At 38.9% G+C, this 20,541-nt stretch overlaps 1 protein-coding gene across 16 annotated transcripts in view; it reads right to left on the reverse strand.

The window, feature by feature from the left end:
* Nucleotides 1-20,541, reverse strand: part of rab3gap1 (RAB3 GTPase activating protein subunit 1) — a 71,445-nt gene that overhangs the window by 30,926 nt on the left and 19,978 nt on the right. For 6 of the 16 annotated variants that reach the window (XM_078228114.1, XM_078228108.1, XM_078228120.1 and 3 more), the window contains 8 exons: nt 15,094-15,175; nt 14,115-14,183; nt 13,431-13,504; nt 13,225-13,317; nt 12,934-13,109; nt 7,110-7,202; nt 4,766-4,938; nt 4,086-4,140 (listed from right to left, as the gene is read on the reverse strand). In XM_078228114.1, the coding sequence (XP_078084240.1) occupies nt 4,086-4,140; nt 4,766-4,938; nt 7,110-7,202; nt 12,934-13,109; nt 13,225-13,317; nt 13,431-13,504; nt 14,115-14,183; nt 15,094-15,175 (815 nt within the window). The remainder of the gene's footprint in view (nt 1-4,085; nt 4,141-4,765; nt 4,939-7,109; nt 7,203-12,933; nt 13,110-13,224; nt 13,318-13,430; nt 13,505-14,114; nt 14,184-15,093; nt 15,176-20,541) is intronic. The other 10 variants (XM_078228115.1, XM_078228109.1, XM_078228122.1 and 7 more) reach the window with 3 other exon arrangements.

Raw genomic sequence — 20,541 nt, forward strand, 5'->3', positions numbered from 1 at the left:
TGTCGGTGGGGGTGGGAGTGGGGCTGGGGGTCTTTAACTTTAATTTGAGTTGGGGCTCCCCAATCCCTGTGAAACCAGCCTTACTGGCGTCTTTAGGCCCCGCCCCTCAGGAATAACAATGCAAAACATGGCCCCCCCCTGCTTTTGTTTGACAAAGTGTCACAAGATCTGGAGAGAAAACCTGGCTGCTTCTCTGGGGAGGAAAACAAATTCTGCCCTAAATGACACTTTGCGGAACACCTTTGTTCTGTCCATAAGCATGATCCCTGCCTTCTGGTTGCTTGCCATTTCAGCTCAGCATCTTGCTGTCATGCTCATGTCTGTCCTAGGTCTGCTGCAATGCTCCACTGATGCCCAATGCAAGCTGGAAGAACAACACCTGATTTTCTAATTAGGCACGTTACAGCATTGTGGACTCAACATTTGAGTTCAATGACTTTAGACTGAACTTTCCCCTCCATCTTAACCCCCTCCCCCCCACCCCTGACCTTTCCATTTTTCGATTCCCTTGACTTATCCCAATATAAACCCCACCCCCGCCCCCCCAATTGACCACCTGTCCCTTGTCATTCAGTTTCACTCCCACTGAGCACTGACTTTTGTCTCCTATTAACACATTCTGCTATCTTACTTTTTGCCACTATTAGCACTCTTCAGTCATTAATGGCACCATACCTAGTCCTTTATCTTATGTCCATGACACCTTTACCTTGACCTCTGCCTGTTTTTCTATTTTGCCCTAACTCCTCCACTATATAATTAATTACATTTCTACACCTCTTCAGCTCTGCAGAAGGGTCATATGGACTTGAAACGTTAACTCAGTTTCTCTCTCCACAAATGCTGCCAGACATGCTGAGTTTATCCAGCATTTTCTGTTTTTTTAAAATCAGATTTCCAGCATCCGCAACATTTTGCTTTTATTATTCGTGCTCATGTTCCACTCAAAGCTCTTCCTGTTTTTCCTCATCTAAATCTATCATGGCAACTCGCTATCATATTCCCTTATCTTGCCACCCCTAAATGCACCTATACTATTCACTTTAACCATTCCCTGAAGTAAACATTTCATATTTTCACCACTCTCTGGGTAAAGACATTTATTCTGAATTCCGTACTCAATTTGCTGGTGACTATCTTATAGTGATGATCTCCTCTGTTTCACAAATGTTCCATCTGTCTATTCCATCAATTCCTTTCATAATTCTAAAGGTCTCTATTAGGTCTTTTCTCAGCCTTTTGTTTTCAAGAGAAAAGAGACCCAACTTGCCATTTCCCCACCAATACTTGTTGAATCATCTTTGTAAATCATTTTTGCATCTTCTCCAGTGTTTCTACATCTTTTTTATAAAACAGCAACCAGAATTATACATAATACTCCAAGTCTGGTCTAACCAAAGTTCAATAGAGGTTTAGCATGACTTGTCTATTTTTCAATTCCATCGCTCTAGAAATAAACCGAATTCCTAGTTTTCTTTTTTATGGCCTTGATAGCCTGCATTGCTACTTTTACTGATGTGTACTTCTACTTGAAGATCCTTTTATTGCTCTAACACAAGATACCAATTCCCAAGTAATATGTGACCTCTTACTTTTCTTAATAAAATATAATTTATTTGCCAATCATATGTCCATTCTGCAAGTCTATTAATCTTTCATGTAATTTATTGGAGTCCTCTTCAATATTGACTATCCCATTCCCCCAACCACCGCAAATTTATCCGCAAATTCCCAAATTGTCCAAAGTCTAAATTGTCAATATAAATTGTGAACGGCATTGTTATCAGCACTGACTAATGGGACCCCACTTTCTGCCTTATGTCAATCAGAAGATTGAAACCTGAACTACTTGTGACTTTACCCTGCCCATCCTTTAGTAGTTATATTCCTATCTTGATATTCCTGCATTTTCATGCCTGTAGAATATTTTGTTATTTTCTTATGTTTCTTGATAATTTAATTTCATAGTTATTCTGAACTGTTTTTTGACTTCTCTCCGAATCACATTGTATTCTCTCTCCACTACTGTCCATGTACTTAATATATGCCACATTCCTTATCCACAGTTCTTATGTTTTATTGATCCATTGTTAAACAGCATTTTAAATGTTTTTAACTTTTTTTAAAAACTGTTTGCCAGTATTACAGTCCATTTTATTTTCCCAAGTTATATTTGCAGTCCCTCAAAATTTGATTTCTCCAATGTGTAAGCCTGGTCCTTGTCAATTACTATCTTGAAATAAATATTATCTCCATTGTTGCCTAAAAGTCCCAACATTTAATTTTCTTATCTGCTCTGGTTCTTTCTGCATGACTAGATCCAGTGGAGAATTCTCCCTAGTTAGGCTTCTTATGCCATTCCCTCATCTTCTTTACCCATCTTTTCCAGCTAATTAATTTAAGTAGTTGAAAACCCCATTATTATTCTATATTTCTTTGCCTAGTTTGCTTCATATATCTTTCTCCGTGATTAATAGGCAGGTATCCATTTACTGAAACAAGCAGAAGACATTCTATGATTCACAACTGATCTAATGTTGTACTATAATCCAGTGCAAATATCAGTTTCCTCTCTTCCCTTCAGGATCCTCTCCCAGCGGGTCCGAAAGCCACTCCCCCACTGGCGAAAAACTCAGCCCTCAAGTACAGGCTTCAATGAGTATCACCTGCTCTCAACTCACTCTGAGGTTTGTCCTGTTTACTCTTAAAGGGTCATGCATTTTTAACATGGTCAGATTACCTTTCTTTAAAAAAAACAATTAAATTTAGACACAAATACATAGATATGAATATGGGACAAAAATAATTTCAGATTCCTTGTTGTTATACAGAAAGACATCCTTCTAGAACCTTCAACAATTTTTCCCTGGAGACATTCCCTTGTTTGAAAGCAGACACTATGTGGATTGCTGTACAGAGAGTTTAACTAATTTTTAAAGAGTATTTCCCTTTGTTTTTCTCATCATCTTTTTGCACACCTGTTCTATAAATCTATTGAATCCTGGCCATTTATGCTCTCATAGTTAAGTCTGTCTTGTACTCACTTCTCTTGTTTCATTTATATTTAGGCTTGTTTCATATATTGTTGAATCCTCTAGCTGTCTTACTGGTTTAAAGCCAAGATAGCCTCAGCAAGAAAATTGCTCTTTCTTTCAGTGAGAAATGAACACTTCAAATGACATTTCACTGGGGAATAATCCAACATGAGGTGGAAGATGATATAGTCCCAGTTATTGATGTGCAAGGTGAAATGAAAAGCTACAAATGTCCAAAAACAATTTGCTGACAAGATGTTTGCTCAGCTAAGTTCCAGAATTTGTTGTGCAACATGAACTGAAAAGGTGGTTCAATGTACAATCTCTAAATTTAAGAATCTAAAATAGAGTATAGGTCGTGGTAAGTATCAGATGCTTAGAAAGTAGATAAAACATCATTACTTTTAGCAAAAATATTAAAACTATTGACACTAAAAGTTAAATACAAAAACACATTTTCTACTACTTATTAAGAGTTAAGATAATTAATAATAATGTCCATTATTTCAGACTATGAAGTTAAAAATTATTTTTTCTGTTGAGAGAAAAAAATGGTGTTTTAGCAGTGTAATACAATGCTTAATGACATTAATATTTAACAATTTTTCATAGTAAATAAGAATGCAAGGTGTTTACCTAAAATTGAGAAAAACTCAGCAAGACTATACTTTTCTTTGCATTGAGATATTCAGTCAATTCAACTGAAAGCATGTTGAAGTATAAGGGTGGCACAGTGGTTAGCACTGCTGCCTCACACTGTTAGGGACCCGGGTTTGATTCCCAGCTTGGGTTACTGTTCGTGCGGAGTCTGCACGTTCTCCCCATTTCTGCATGGGTTTCCTCCCATAGTCTGAAAGACGTGCTGGTTAGGTGCATTGGCCATGCTAAATTCTCCCTCAGTGTACCTAAACAGACGATGGACTGTGGCAACCAGGGGATTTTCACAGTAACTTCATTGCAGTGTTAATGTAAGCCTACTTGTAACACTAATAAATACATTTTAAAACAGCTGCTGTCATAAAAGTTAATGGGTGGAATTCTCAATCCTACCTGAAGTTTTTGATGTAACAAGCAGCATTTTAAATCTGGAGGTCCAGTAGTTAACCTGCAAAATAAAATTAATTATTTAATTGTTACACTTTATAGCAATCCATAGGTTCAAAACTTGTATTCATCATTAACATCTTTATTTTTTTTTAAATCATATTATCCAAAACAACACATCCTAAATTTCAGAACCTTTGACATCTATACAACCTGGATCCAGCCAGTCATTAGAGGGTGATGAATGTAGAACTTAATTGATTTTCCATGCTGCACCAAATGACCTAAGACTACAACCACAAATACTAAAGATTCAAACCTGGGCTTTTGAATGCATGATGTGGAGATGCCGGCGTTGGACTGGGGTAAACACAGTAAGAAGTTTAACAACACCAGGTTAAAGTCCAACAGGTTTATTTGGTAGCAAAAGCCACACCTGATGTCTGTGTCGATATGCGCGATCTTCTTGGAGATCCTCTCCACTTGGAGCCGGCAGTTTGCGGTGTCGATGGTAGTCATGATGTGGAGATGCCGGCGTTGGACTGGGGTAAACACAGTAAGAAGTTTAACAAGTTTTGGTGTGGCTTTTGCTCCCAAATAAACCTGTTGGACTTTAACCTGGTGTTGTTAAACTTCTTGCTTTTGAATGCATGGCAGAAGCTTTACTGTTTAAAAAGAAAACTTACCCTGGTACAAGATAATTATTTTCCAATCTGTATCGCATTTCCAAGACAAATTCCTGCCATAAGTGGGCCACACCCCTCATTCCGCCATGATAAAAGTTAACCATACAGAGACACAAAGCCAGTTTGTATGTCAAGCTGTCTGAAGGAGCCGATTTAAATTGACTGTAAAGGCTCTGATGAAGATAAACAATAAAAACATAATAGAAATAATTAGTACATATAAGTTTACCAATTTTATATACTGGTGTTATTGAATTTAGAAACAAAAACTGGGAAATGAGATAGCATGAATCGATAATATACCAGAATATAACCAATTCACGAGTCATCTTAAATTATAAAAACCTTTTAACCAGTAAACATATTTTTGCACACATTTATGGATTAAATTAAAAGTTGGTACAGAAGCCAGTTAGTCACAGCCATGATGGGTTTAATGGCCTCCTTCTGGACCATAAATTTCTATACAACCATGATTCTATGACTGATGAAAAATGAATTTGGTAAATAGTTAAAGGAAATCTTAAATAACCAGGGAAATATCATGCAAATGAGGAAAGAACAGTTTAAAGTGGATTACTGTAACATAATTAGCTGGCTTAAATCAGATAGCAGTGGTGCAGGCACATTGGACCAGCTGACATAAAAAAGAACAATTTTCAGAAAGAAATTTACATGCCGGTCACCAAACCAAAACTGTAGCACTTATACAAGTCTAAATACAAATTTCAAAAGAGCTAGACAACAAAACATGCTGCCAAGCCTAATCGGGCTACATGCAACTATCAGGAAACTGAACTAGCATGTAATTTTCAACAGCTTGAAGTTTTAGAATGCCATTCAGGTTAATGCTGATGGAGATCTCCAAATAGGGAGGAAAAAAGTGTTTCCTCATGAGAGGTACACAAGTGTGTAAAATTGCAAAAAAAAAGTGAGAGGACACATCAAGTAGAATAAATCAACAAGTCCATTTTTTAGACAAACAGGAGATAGAAATGAGGAAAGGAAAGAAAAACAATGCAAGAATATTACATTCTCCATTTACGCCACACAGGAAATTATCTAAACTTTGAGTATTTGACAGAGACAGGTTTAACATGCCTGTGAAAATGCTGCAAAATGTTATTGTAAACATCAACTTAAAATTCTGACAAATGCTAGTCTGAGTATGCAATCAATTCATCCATTATTAAAATCACGATTAGACACAAAAAGAACATTCCCACATGTATTAAATTATTTGTTATGGCGCATAATAAATTCTAATTTAGTATATTTCTCGGATCCACGAATACTCTCCTTATCCTCAAAGGATTAGTAAAGATATTTGGCTATAGCTGAGAGCAACATTTGTAGTATTGGATGGACTGACAGTTTCATTCAAGTGTTTCAGTAAAGATGGTTTAATTTTGTCCATTTAGTTTTCCTAGAAATTAATCTTGGACACAAAATCTTCCCTACTCCCCTGCTTTCACACAAAATGCATACATATAAAACATGCACACATTTTCCTATCATCTGTCTATTTAGTGTAATCTAATCATCTAAACTGTATTTCTTCTGCAGTGTGAAATTTAAATATTAAGTGCTAGAAAAGAAATAAGAACTTGAAACCATATGAGCTCTTTCATGACACTGGATGTCCATTAAGTACATTTGAAGTGTAGTCACTGTTGTACCACTGAAACACAGCAGCCAATTTGTGCACAGCAAGGTCCCACAAGCAGCAATTAAATAAGTGACCAGATATGTTTTACGTGCTAGTTATACGATAAATATTTACTAGGACATTAGGAGAGCTTTCCTGCTCTTCTTCAAATTATGATGCGAGATCTTTTACATCTGCCCAAGAGGATAGCCAAGGTCTCTGAATAAGGGCAGCTCTGAAACTTCAGCACTTCCTCCATACTGCTTTCAACTGTTTCCCAGATTATGTGCTCAAGTCTCTCTAGCAGAACCTGAGCGCATAACCTTTTGACTCATCATTTTTTCTTGTGTATCAAAAATAATTGGATTAACACAAACATAAGTCTGAAGCTCATACAATGCTATAGTTTGGAACAAGAATTGAATAATGAAGAAACAATTTGAGCACACTACATTAAATTCTGCAGCCAATTTAGCATCTTCAATTGTAGCCACACCACCTCCTCTTCATATTCTCACATTAGCATCATAAATACTGAGCTCAGCGGGAAGGAACAAGTATGCCTAAAAGTTTATACCAATCATTACTGAAACTTATTTTGCTGCAACATGCAGAAGAAATAAAGCAACCTCCAACAATTAAAACAGTTAAAAAGACTTTCTAGGGTTGAATTAGATAGAAGATTCTGGAACCTACACAACCCTCTTCTTCAAATGTAGCGACATTACTTCCTCTTGAGGTACTACGTTTAGCATTAAATGCATCAGCAGCAGCATCTGGGAACAGAAACTGAAACATACAAAATAACGAGTTAGATTACATTTAATTACTCTTTATCATGGAGTGGTGTGTGTTATGATCAGTCATTTATCTCCTGAACCCACATTTATGTAACCAATGTAATTCCCATCACACTCAGGCTTACGCACTTGTTAACAGTCCTAGGACCTTTTGAGCACCTCTGGAGAAACAGACAGAGAGACCGGTCTTCTGACAGTCCCAAACAGCCACCTCCAGAGAGAGAAAGACACTTCTTGCTTCTTTCAGAACCAGGCAGAAACTGACCACTTTTTTCCTGTAAGCTTGGCTCCACTCTTTAACACATGACTGCATTTGTCAATCAACCTAATTGAAACCCTATTCTGAAACCTCAGGGGAGAAACCAAAATAAAAAAAAAATGCATTAACTCAGACTAAAACAAATACATTCCTAGCTAAAATCAATCATTAGCCTGCATTCCCAGCATGTCAACTGCCTGTTACGGACAAATTACCACTGTGTAAAACAGCTGAATTTTAAACATACCCCTTACAAGAAACATGATAGAAATACATTTCTTAAAGACATGGTATTATCACAAGTGTTACAAGATTCAGTTAAAGGCTCGAGCGAAGGATAATACAAAATTAAACAATGTTAGCTATGCCATTGTTTAGTTTGCAGCTGATTGACAGTTCCTTTGCAAATTTTAGTAGTTAGATATTCAAAACTGAGTGCCATCAAATCCATCTTTTCGATATAAAAAGGGTGTTTTATTTAATGAGAGTCTTGAAATCAGTTAGTTCGGAATTCTAAGAGAGAAAAACAATTCGAAGTTACCATAAAGCAGCTTAGATTAATAAAGGCATTCATAACAATAGAGAGAAAGAAAAAAGGGTATTTGAAAGTAACTTGAGGGATTAGCTTAAGTCTTTAGAGTTGTGCAATTTTGCAGTTTTGTCTACTCAAGGAGACGGATCATAGCCTGGATTTTGTGATCAGCAACAAAACTGCTGACCTCAAACAAAACTGCTGACCTCAAACTAAGCTGCCTACAAAGAAGTGATCTCTGTTGCATGGATTTCCCAACATTAGTTTGGATCTGGTGCCAGGTTGATGGGATCTCCAGGTATCTAGCAAAAATGATGTCATAAAGTAGGGCAAACAGTCAACCATACCGAAGAATTCTCAGAGACAAAGCAGCGGTAAAAAGCATTATCCTTCACTTTTTATATGAATTTAGAGTGAATTAAAGAATGGGACATACACATTCAAAGCTGAAATAAACTTTTTTTTAAATATTAAAAATGATGGAATTTTCATAATGGAAAAAATTGTGTTACTCAAATATTTAATTAGTTCTGGGAGGGGGGGAAACAAAGAGATTAGTCAGCATTGTTATGACTCAGTATCCATTAAACACCCAGTTGCACCTCATGAAAAGGGTGTAACTTTTTCTAGACTTTTGACATCAACGTTGCAATGTAAAAAGGGAAGCTTTCCTAAATTCAATGATTTAATCTGCAAGGATACAGCACCCTGTGGGACAGCAAGGAATTACTGACAGCAACATCTGGATTTCCACATTTAACTGTGTATGTGCAGACATTGCTATATGTTTTGCAGGAATGCAGATGTAGAAAGTTTTGCCATCATTTGCCATTAAAAACCACAAAGTCCGGTCCAATATTTTCTACTTAAAATATGTAACTAGGACCATTAATTATTTATTTGACTTTTTAAAAATGAATGCATCTAATGAATTTAAACTTAAAATCGAATATGGAATTAGTGTCTGTCTGTGACCCCAAACAAGAAACAGCTTGCCAGTACTGAGGAAATGCATTCATCATTATCCCTGAAGAGTCACTAACAACCCCCTGCGGTCTGCACAGATCAAATTCAAAGAAAGTTATACAAAGGTCATCTACAGTTCATAACCCAAGCTGGCCAACAGAAGTCTGCTTGCTCCACAGATAAAGAGCCCCACAACCTTCCTTTCAATTCTTAATAGTTGAAACATTTAACAATTAGTCGTTTGGTACAGAGCTTAAGGGCATTGCTTAAGAGTGTTGCTGAAAAAAAGAGGTAATTTTGTCTTGCACCCATAAATTGGTGTATTCTCCATTGCAATGCCTCGACCAATCAAGAGTCTACTAGCCAACCAGTCAGCATTCTCTTCCCATACAGTATAAATTGTTGTTTTCCCTTTGTACTGGTATTCTTATAAAGTGTCCTGATGAGTGCAAGATGAAAGACTTCGACATGTCTCTTTTTATTCAGCAATAAACATTTAACAATCACAGGGACCCATGGAGTTAGAGAGTTTTCCAGAGGCCCTTCTGCCCATCGTATCTGCACCAGCCATCAAACTCCTATCTATTTTAATCCTATTTTCCAACACTTGGTCCATAGCCTTGTATGCTATGGTATTTTAAGTGCTCATCTAAATGCTTCTTAAATGTTGCGAGGGTTCCCATCTCTACCACTCTTTCAGGCAGAGAGTTTCAGATTCCCATCACTCTCTGGGTGAAAAGTTTTTCCTCAAATCCCCTCTAAATCTCTTGCCCCTTACCTTAAATCTATGCCCACAGCTTATTGACCCCTCTACTAAAGGGGAAAAGTTTCTTTTAATCTACCTTATTAATGTCCCTCATCATTTTCTACATCTCAATTGGGTCCCCCTCATAGCCTTCTCTATTCTAAGGAAAGGCCTAAGCAGCCTCACTTCGTAGCTTAAAACACTCCAGCTCATGCAACGTCCTGATGAATCTCCTACCTAGTGCAATCATATCCTTCTATTGTGGTGACCAGAACTGCACACAGTACCCCAGTTAACCTAACAAGCATTTTATACAGTTCCATTATAACCTCCCGGCTCATATTCTATGCCTTGACTAATAAAGGCAAGCATCCCATATGCCTACTTAGTCTCCTTATATACCTACCCTGCCACCTTCATAGATCTGATGTGGAGATGCCGGCGTTGTACTGGGGTAAGCACAGTAAGAAGTCTCACAACACCAGGTTAAAGTCCAACAGGTTTATTTGGTAGCACAAGCCACAAGCTTTCGGAGCGCTTGCTGCTCCTTCATCAGGTGAGTGGGAGTTGTGTTCACAAACAGGGCATATAAAGACACAAACTCAATTTCCAAGATAATGGTTGGAATGCGAGTCTTTACAGGTAATCAAGTCTTAAAGGTACAGACAATGTGAGTGGAGAGAGGGTTAAGCACAGGTTAAAGAGATGTGTATTGTCTCCAGTCAGGACAGTTAGTGAGATTTTGCAAGCCATGGGGGTTACAGATAGTGTGACATGAACCCAAGATCCCGGTTGAGTCCGTCCTCACGTGTGCGGAACTTGACTATCAGTTTCTGCTCAGCGATTCTGCGTTGTCGTGTGTCTTGAAGGCCACCTTGGAGAACGCTTACCCGAAGATCAGAGGCTGAATGCCCGTGACTGCTGAAGTGTTCCCCAACAGGAAGAGAACACTCCTGCCTGGTGATTGTCGAGCAGTGTTCATTCATCCGTTGTCGTAGCATCTGCATGGTCTCCCCAATGTACCACGCCTCGGGACATCCTTTCCTGCAACGTATCAGGTAGGCAACGTTGGCCGAGTTGCAAGAGTACGTACCGTGTACCTGGTGGATGGTGTTCTCACGTGAGATGATGGCATCCGTGTCGATGATCTGGCATATCTTGCAGAGGTTGCTGTGGCAGGGTTGTGTGGTGTCGTGGCACCACACCACCACACAACCCTGCCTCGACAACCTCTGCAAGACATGCCGGATCATCGACACAGTTGCCATCATCTCACGTGTGAACACCATCCACCAGGTACATGATACATACTCTTGCAACTCGGCCAACGTTGTCTACCTGATACGCTGCAGGAAAGGATGTCCCGAGGCATGGTACATTGGAGAGACCATGCAGATGCTACGACAACGGATGAATGAACACTGCTCGACAATTACCAGGCAGGAGTGTTCACTTCCTGTTGGGGAACACTTCAGCAGTCACGGATATTCAGCCTCTGATCTTCGGGTAAGCGTTCTCCAAGGCGGCCTTCACAACACACGACAACGCAGAATCGCTAAGCAGAAACTGATAGCCAAGTTCTGCACACATGTGGACGGCCTCAACCGGGATCTTGGGTTCATGTCACACTATCTGTAACCCCCATGACTTGCCTGGGCTTGCGAAATCTCACTAACTGTCCTGGCTGGAGACAATACACATCTCTTTAACCTGTGCTTAACCCTCTCTCCATTCACATTGTCTGTATCTTTAAGACTTGATTACCTGTAAAGACTCGCATTTCAACTATTATCTTGTAAATTGAGTTTGTGTCTTTATATGCCCTGTTTGTGAACACGACTCCCACTCACCTGATGAAGGAGCAGCGCCCTGAAAGCTTGTGGCTTGTGCTACCAAATAAACCTGTTGGACTTTAACCTGGTGTTGTGAGACTTCTTACTGTACCTTCATAGATCTACAGACATGCACCCAGACAAGAGATAAACCTCCTTGTCGAACACATTGTGGAGAGGTGAGATTCATGTGACATTGGCCTCTGGCTTGTGGAATCTTACTGAACTGCAAAACTGTAGTCTCCTTTTTTATCATCTGACAAGCAGTCTCACAGACAAGGAGCTCTGGCCCAATTTGGACACCTGGCTTCTGATGGGAATGTTGTACTATTGCCTACAAGACTTGATTCATCTCTGCAAGTCCATCACATCATATGAAGTCAACAGAAAAGTGAATTATCCAAAATTGGTTTTAAGCTCACTGACCCTCGGGAAAGAATATTCATTGGATTTTGATTCTAAACTCTGGAACTTATATGGAAAAATATTTATTTTCTCTCTGGTTTCTGCACTGTAAATCTCTTTTGTCTGAATTTGGGGGCAACATTGCAACCCTCCTAGAGTGTATGCAAATAAGCTCACCCTCTCGAGTTTGCTGTGGGGTTATTAATTAAAAATTGAATCACACCAAAACCGAGGGGTTAGGAAATACACTTATAAAGAGCAATGCAAATCAAAACATCTTTCTGTTTATGAACAGATGGTGAGGAGAAATTAGTGCTGTTTACATTAACTTGTCTGTAAAAGTATCAAAATCAATATTTCTCAAAATTCATCAAGAAACAATTTTACATACAAAGTTCTGTTATAATAATTTAAGGCCAATGCTTACGCACTTTGTGACAATATTTGAACATATGGAAGTTTGTGGATTTCAAATCACTTATTATTTTATGATACAGAATACAGCACCAATAGGGCAGTTTTATGCCATTTATGCTCCTCCTCTCCATCAGAGAGACAGCATTGGTCAAGGAGCACAGGGACAGCAAGTATGCTCTATGGAATGGATGTGTCTTTATAAGCTCACTGAAGAAATTGTGACTGCATCATTAAGTATCAAGCAATGATGTTAATCATCAGAAGGGAACAGCTATATATTACATAAAACGCACTGAAGGGATATAACTTGTTAAATAATATTACAAACTTAATGAAAGTAATGACCACAAATCAAAGTTATAACATTTTTATTCTGCTATTATCTACTTTCCTTAATACAAATTTCTGTAATTTATATTGTCTTGAGAATTCAAATTTCTTTCTAGCTTTAAATTTCCCCAATGTGTTATTTACATTGCTAATATTTTTGAAAAAATAAATTTTAGTGCAAAGGCCACTTCAAATTATCAGTAGCTTGTACTTTCAAACAAAATAACAACTTACTAATAAAATGGAGTTTAGAACTTCATTGCTAATCGGTGACTCTTCCACACGTCTATGTCTATGCATCCTCTTGCGAGCGCTATGAACCATATTTGACATAGTGGATAATCTAGGCATGTGAACAGCTGTTGGTTCTGTGAGCTTCTGCAATGCTTGGCTGATATCGGCATTCTCTGCTGAAAAGAAACATTACTATAAACAACTTACTGAGTATGCAGAAACTCTATTTTGTGCACAAGCCAAGTTCTAAAAAAATTGGTACATCTGAATTTCAGAATCTGCTGTTTTAACCTTTGCTTTCATCTTCAAAAGCTGCCCTTCCAAGGAGTTCATCAGTTGATTCTTTCCGGCGACAAAGTTTAAAGAACTCGGTAAGAAAATCCCCTATATATGTATATATAAGAAATGCAAAACCATTTAGGATTTCTAATAGAATTTCATCAAAACAAAAATTTTTGAGTTCACTATCACTTGTATTATAATGGAGTAATTCATACCCAACAAGCACTGGGGGTTATCAGCTTTCCTCACTCTGACAGACCACTGGGGTGCTTGTAGAGCATCAAGGTCCCTGGCAAAAAAGTTAACAATTGTGAAATGTATTTACAGCTTCATAAGCAGTTTAATACTTCTGCTTCAAAACACTATTGTTACAATATTGTTAGGTGCTATCAATTTCCCTGCCACATGGAAGAATGCTACTAATTTCTCAATCTCTCAGTTCATTTATTCTATCACACAGCTGCAGAATTGAAATTAGTGATTCATTTTCCCTGCTTACTTTCATTAAAGACAAACTTATTTATTTTTCTAAGCCCTCATGCATTTCCAATTACTTGTGAAGTGCAACAAAATTGCCATGCATCATTTATCAATCTTTCATGTTGAATTTTATCTCAGCATTTTTCTCAAATCTTAGCAAAACCTATTGAAATGCTTTCTAAAAACTTGTTAAATGGATTAAAGAGAGTCCAAAGATCACTCAGCACAAATAAAATGTCTTAGATTATAAACATGGTTGTACTTTGAATACTTTCAATAGCAAAATAGTAAATTTGTGTTCTGCAGAAGTGCCAAAGGATGAAATGTCAACAATCCTGAGCTTTTATTCAAATATATTTGTAAACTAGATTTAAAAAATTTGAATAGCAAAAGTAAAATTAAAGCTACTCAGTACTCACGAGTATACATCATTGTCAACAATAATGCCTTCTGTGAGATGAGGCCAAGTGGTGGCTAAGTGTAATTCACTAAAACAGAAATATGGCAACAGTCAGAATCTTATCCATCCCATTATTAAAATGCATTAAAGCTCTGCTGAAAAGCTCTAAAGAAAATGTGGAATAATATTTTTGGTACAGAAAGATCATTTGTCTGCTTGAATGGAGTTCTGATATCCAACTCAAAGACAAATTTATACAACAGCAGCTGGATAATTGCATTGTTTTTCATGGAAATTAATCAGGTACGCTATATTTTATTCTTCTCTTCCAGTGACAGAGGCAACCTATCTCATGCCAAGGGATGGTGGGATCAGAGATAGGGCAACATTAATACGGTACCACTACCGTTGAGTCATTCAGAATTTGTTCTTGCCTGCCCCATCTTTAAGTTATTCAAGGCTGGTACATTACTGCCACCTTGCCTGAAAATGTTAAAGTAAATTCAATACACAGATAAAATATGCTCTGACATGATACTCATCCAGAACTAAAAGGGTCCACGTTCTATAATTTGCTTGTATTGAGTTTGTTCATCCCAAGGAAAGGAAGCAGAAGATCAACCATCAGCCTCACTTTTAACCATCTAGAATAACCTCATGGCCTTACAGTTTTGTTACACAATAGGGTGAAATACAAATGCATGTATTTGATTGGTACTACAAAGTGGCCATCACATCGTAGTTAATATCCTTGTTGTAACAGAGTGCCTAAAACTGCACATTATTCTGTCATCTGCATCATCTAACAACATTGGTATTCAATGATATCAGGTTATGTTGGTACACTTCGTACTGATTACCATCCGGACACCCTTCCCAAAGGTAATTGAAAAACATTTATTCTACTTAGATGTATTTCAAAGTCAGACAAATTAAATAAGCACATGTATAGCCTTATTTTCTGTTACTGCTTGCATCAAAGAATCTCTTAGCCTCACCTAATAGGGTCTTCACATGCTCCAAATGGTAATTTTCCAAATTCTAGACCACCCACTTCTCCTCCAACCAATGCATCAAAATCTACACATGAAGAAAAATTCTGGATGAGGCACTTTGCACCCATAAAATGTTAGAAACTTTTCATCAAATTCTTATATAGCTGACAAGCATCAATAAATTAACTTTAAATTCCTGAACAATACAGGCCATTAAATAAAATACAGCAATACCATATACCACTACTTTTGCAGCGAGCATGAACACAAAACATTTCGTGTTGCATCCAAGAGTAATAAGATTTTGCCCAGAGATTTCTTGACTGTCTACAGTTTTCAGTACGTATCTAGTACTCTGACAACTTATAGAGAGCTTTTCATCACTTTCAAATGCTTTAGAACCAATTAAGTATTTTTTGAAATGTGGTCACTATTGTAATGTAGGAAATGTGGCAGCCAATTTGTAAACAGCAAGCTCCCACAAATGACAAAGTAATAATGACCAGATCATTTGTTTTGTGATGTTAATTGAGGTATAAATACAGGGCTGAATTTTATGGGGGCGGGGGGAAAAGGGTGTACTACTCACTCTTCCCATCCCCAGAAGGAAAGTCAGTTCCTAGAGATCAACTTTTAAAAAGCGATAACAGTCTGGGGGCAACAAGTTCAGGGTCAGTCTTCTGCCTCTCAGTGGACAGGAAATGACACCTTCGAGAGCTGTTGGCAAGAGTCTGGTTGGCAGTTCTAGAAGTGGGTGCTGCCAGGGAGGCCAGATGGGGCCTTGATTTAATGTTTCAGCGAAGATGGCACCTCCAACATCACTCCCTCAGCGCTGCATTAAGTGATCTTTCTGCTCAGGAGCCGAAAGATACCCATTATACTTCTGATCTAATTTATTGTCACATGTATTAGCATAGTGAAAAGTATTGTTTCTTGCGCACTATACAAAACATACCGTTCATCGAGAAGGAAACAAGAGAGTGCAGAATGTAGTGTTACAGTCATAGCTAGGGTGTAAACTTAATGCAATGTAAGTCCATTCAAAAATCTGATAGCAGCAGGGAAGAAGCTGTTCTTGAGTTGGTTGGTGAGACTTTTGTATCTTTTTCCCGATGGAAGAAGGTGGAAGAGAGCATGTTCGGGGTGCGTGGAATCCTTAATTATGCTGACTGCTTTGATGAGGCAGCGAGAAGTGTTGACAGAGTCAGTGGATGGGAGGCCGGTTTGCGTGATGGATTGGGCAATATTCAGCGGTCTTGGGCAGAGTAGGAGCCATACCAAGCTGTGATACAACCAGAACGAATGCTTTCTATGGTGCATCTGTAAAAGTTGGTGAGAGTCGTAACTGGCATGCCAAATTTCCTTAGTCTTCTGAGAAAGTAGAGGCAGACTCACCTCTGATCTGGGGTATCACGATGATCCCAGGCCTCTGGTAGGTGCATTGCTGTCAGCGGACATTGCTACTGCTGACACTAGCGGCAAGAGGAGATGGTGATCTCTTATTGATCAGCAGCTGTCGACGTGTAGACACTGGGGACCACAATCGCAGGGAAGACCTAACAGTGGCACTTAAGTGCCTGAAGGCACTCCCTTTAATTACATTCCCTTCAATATTCACTCTTTTTCTGGATATTGAATCTCTAGTAAAATAATTCATGGATTCTGTTTCAACAGCTTTTGGCAGAGAATTCCAAATTCTCACCACCTTCTGTATGAATTGAAACAGGATCTATTAGAAAATGTTATTTTCAGCCTTGGCTTTTCTTAACGTTTGCCTAAGATCAGAAAATTTAACATCTATCCATTTCTTTAAAGGCATTTTTTGAAAAGGCTAGACTTTTAAAGAAAAAGGATTTGTTACCAATGCAATAAATTTCGATACTGAGCAAGCGGGATAGCAACACATTTCTAAGCCAGTCATTCCAGCATTGAGGAGTTCAAGAGAGATAGCAGCCATTTGTGATGCAGCTATTACTGATTCTAACACAATGTTTAATTGTGAGGGCAAACAGCTGTTACTAAGGCAACAAAATCAAATTGCGCATTGGGAAGAGGTGAAAGGCAACACAAGGTGCGTTAAATGGTAAGCATTCAAATCACTTACTATTTCTATAATCTATCACAATAGGCAGAATTTGATGAAAAAAATTCGAAGTGCTGAACGAGCAAGAAAATGGGAGAGTTTCTGGCTCATTTTCTGGGGGAGTTAAAAAAAAGCAATCGTATGGCACTTAGCCAGAAAAAAGGGTCAGAATGTGATTCTCACCAGTGGGAGGGGGAGGTTGAGTGGAGCCTCAGCTCACCTGTAAAGCTGGCTGCTGAGCTCCAGGGGTGTCATTGCGCAGGCATACTGATCTCCCAGTGTACTGGGAGATCTCCTGTCACTACCCTCCACTCATGGACATTTGGAACTCACCAACGATCATTCCCTATGCCAGCCCCCCAGCCACAAAGGGCACTGCCCGGCCCAACCCCAACTATCCGGGGGGTTTTAAATGGCCTCCAGTCCCACCTGAGGACCGTACGTGATCCTTGCCGGTGAGGACCTCGGCCAGAGTGAGCCCGGGACTCACTAATTGCGAAATCAATTTTGTTGGCAAATCAGTGCCAGTAAGATCGACAGGCAGAAAACCGGGCCCAATCCTGATTTTCCGCCTCTCGCCTGGCCGTTCGACAAGCAGGATAAGCCAGTAAGATCACAGCCAATATAATTTATGTGCCCAAATTTAAAAATGGAGCCTGATCTGTAATGCCTATTGATGGAATGAACATAACACTGAAAAAAATTATTGCCTCAATATACCATTTGTTGAACAATATAGCTATATGCTAAAACTAAATGTACTAACTCAAGACTAATTATCTAAATTAGAATGTTTCATGTTCATTATAAGGTTGAACTCAATCAACTGAAATTTAAAAAATTGAAAGGAAATCCATTTAGTTATTGAACTAAAAGCATTTTTGAATCCAAGCCAGTGTCAGTTTCTCCAGAGTTAAAGGCCATCCAAAACGTTTCATAATAATACTCAGAAAATCTAATGAAATGGAAGACATCAACTATTATTTCAGCATGCTTAAAATGCAACTACCCATACTCTCAACATTAAAATTAATTCTGTTCCCTCATGTTTGCATAAGTTGCAAGCACTGCTTGTGATTCATAGAAACATTGAAAATAGAAGCAGGAATAGGCCATTTGTCCTTTCAAGCCTCCTCCGCCATTCATTTTGATCATGGCTAATCATCAAATTTAATATCCTGATCCCGCCTTCCCTCCATATCCCTTGATCCCTTTAGCCCCAAGAGCTGTATCTAATTTCTTCTTGAAATCAGACAACTACCTTCTCTGGTTGTGACCTCCACAGATTCACCACTCTCTGGATGAAGAAATTTCTCCTCAGCTCAGTCCTAAAAGCTTTACCCCTTATTCTATGACCCTTAATTCTGGACACCCCCATCATCAGGAACATCCTTTCTGAATCTAACCTGTCTAATCTTGTTAGAATTTTACAAGTTCCTCTCACTTTTCTAAATTCCAATTAATATCATCCTAACCAACTTAGTCCCTCCTCATATGATAGATCTGCCATCTCAGGAATCAGCCTAGTAAACCTTCACTGCACTCCCTCTATAGCAAGGGCATCCTTCCTCAGTTAAGGACACCAAAACTGCACACAATACTTCAGGTGTGGCCTTACCCAATGCCCTGTACAATTGCAGTAAAATACTCAAATCCTCTCACTATGAAGTCAAACATAAAGAGCTAGTATTTTCTCCCTTCTTTTGTCTTCCTGCTTCATGTATCATAACCAAACGGAAGGACTATTCAAGTAACGTGTTCATTGGCATTTTCTTGGTTTATGTAAAAATGAGCAAATCATTTAATCATAAAATAAAATTCAGCACTGCAAACTACTGTATAAAATGCAAAAATTCAATGGTTTGGCACTGCATAGCTGGTAAGTCACAATATCTATAGGTAGATGTATGCTGTCAGTTGCTTGAACAGTATGGCCATTACGTGGAGAGCAAGAAAAGCGGTGTTGATAAGAGAAGTTGGCATTATGGGCAAAACTTACTTTAAGAATGAAAAAATGTAAAGCTATAAATGAAATGGAGGGCAAACAAAGATCAACACGTGTGTTGTGCATAGCTGCATCCTTTCCTCCTCTCTCATCCAGGAAGTCCTGCTATTTATTCCCTATTGCCTTCTCTCAGCTGATAAATCAGTACTCCTCATGTCGAACATTACTTGGAAGAAACACTGGGGAGTGGCAAGCGTGCAGAATATCCATACCAGGAGTGACTCGGTAACACCACTGCTGACCTAGCTGGCCAAGGCCTGAAAATCATATCAAGAAGTCTGGGCTTCCAGCAGGTGGTAAGAAAACCAACATGAGGGAAAAACCTACTGGATCTTGTTCTCACAAATCTACTGGTCACAAATGCATCTGTTCATGACAACATTGGTAGGAGTGACAACTGCACAGTCCTTCTAACAAACTCCAGTTTTCACATTGAAGATATTATCCATTGTGTTGTGTGACAAAACTACTACCATGCTAAATTGAATAAATTCAGAACAGACCGAAGGGTTGAGGTGTGTTTATTTTAACGCAAGGAGTATAGTGAACAAAATGGATGAGCTTAGAGCATGGATCGCTGCTTGGGAGTGTGATGTGGTGGCCATTACAGAGACTTGGTTATCTCAGGGACAGGACTGGTTACTTCAAGATGTTTCAGTAGGGACAGGGAAGGAGGCAAAAGAGGTGGGGGAGTGGCACTGTTGATCAGGGATAGTGTCACAGCTGTAGAAAAGATGGATGCCACGGAAGGATTGTCTACGGAATCTCTGTGGGTGGAAGTTAGGAACAGGAAAGGATCGGTAACTTTACTGGGTTTTTTTTATAGGCCGCCCAATAGTAGCAGAGATGTGGAGGAGCCGATTGGGAAGCGGATTCTGGAGAGATGTGGTCGAGAGGGGAAATTTTAATTTCCCAAATATCGATTGGAATATCCCTAGGGTAAGGGGTTTAGATGGAGAGAAGTTTGTTAGGTGTGTTCAGGAGAGCTTCCTGACACAGTATGTGGATAAGCCTACAAGAGGAGAGGCTGTGCATGGATTTGATATTGGGGAATGAACCTGGGCAGGTGTCAGATCTATCAGTGGGAGAGCATTTTGGGGATAGTGATCATAACTCTATCTCCTTTACACGAGCATTGGAGAGAGATAGGATCAGCCGAGCTAGGAAAGTGTTTATCTGGAGTAAGGGCAACTATAATGCTATTAGGCAGGAAATTAGAGGCATAAATTGGAAGGAGGTTTTCTCAGGGAAACGTACGGAAGAAATGTGGCAAATTTTCAAGGAAATTTTGTCTGGAGCTCTGCACGGCAATGTTCCGGTGCGACAGGGGAGTTATGGTAGGTTACAGGAACCGTGGTGCACG

Source organism: Mustelus asterias, chromosome 14 (genome assembly GCF_964213995.1).
Source record: "Mustelus asterias chromosome 14, sMusAst1.hap1.1, whole genome shotgun sequence".
Classification (NCBI taxonomy): domain Eukaryota; kingdom Metazoa; phylum Chordata; class Chondrichthyes; order Carcharhiniformes; family Triakidae; genus Mustelus; species Mustelus asterias.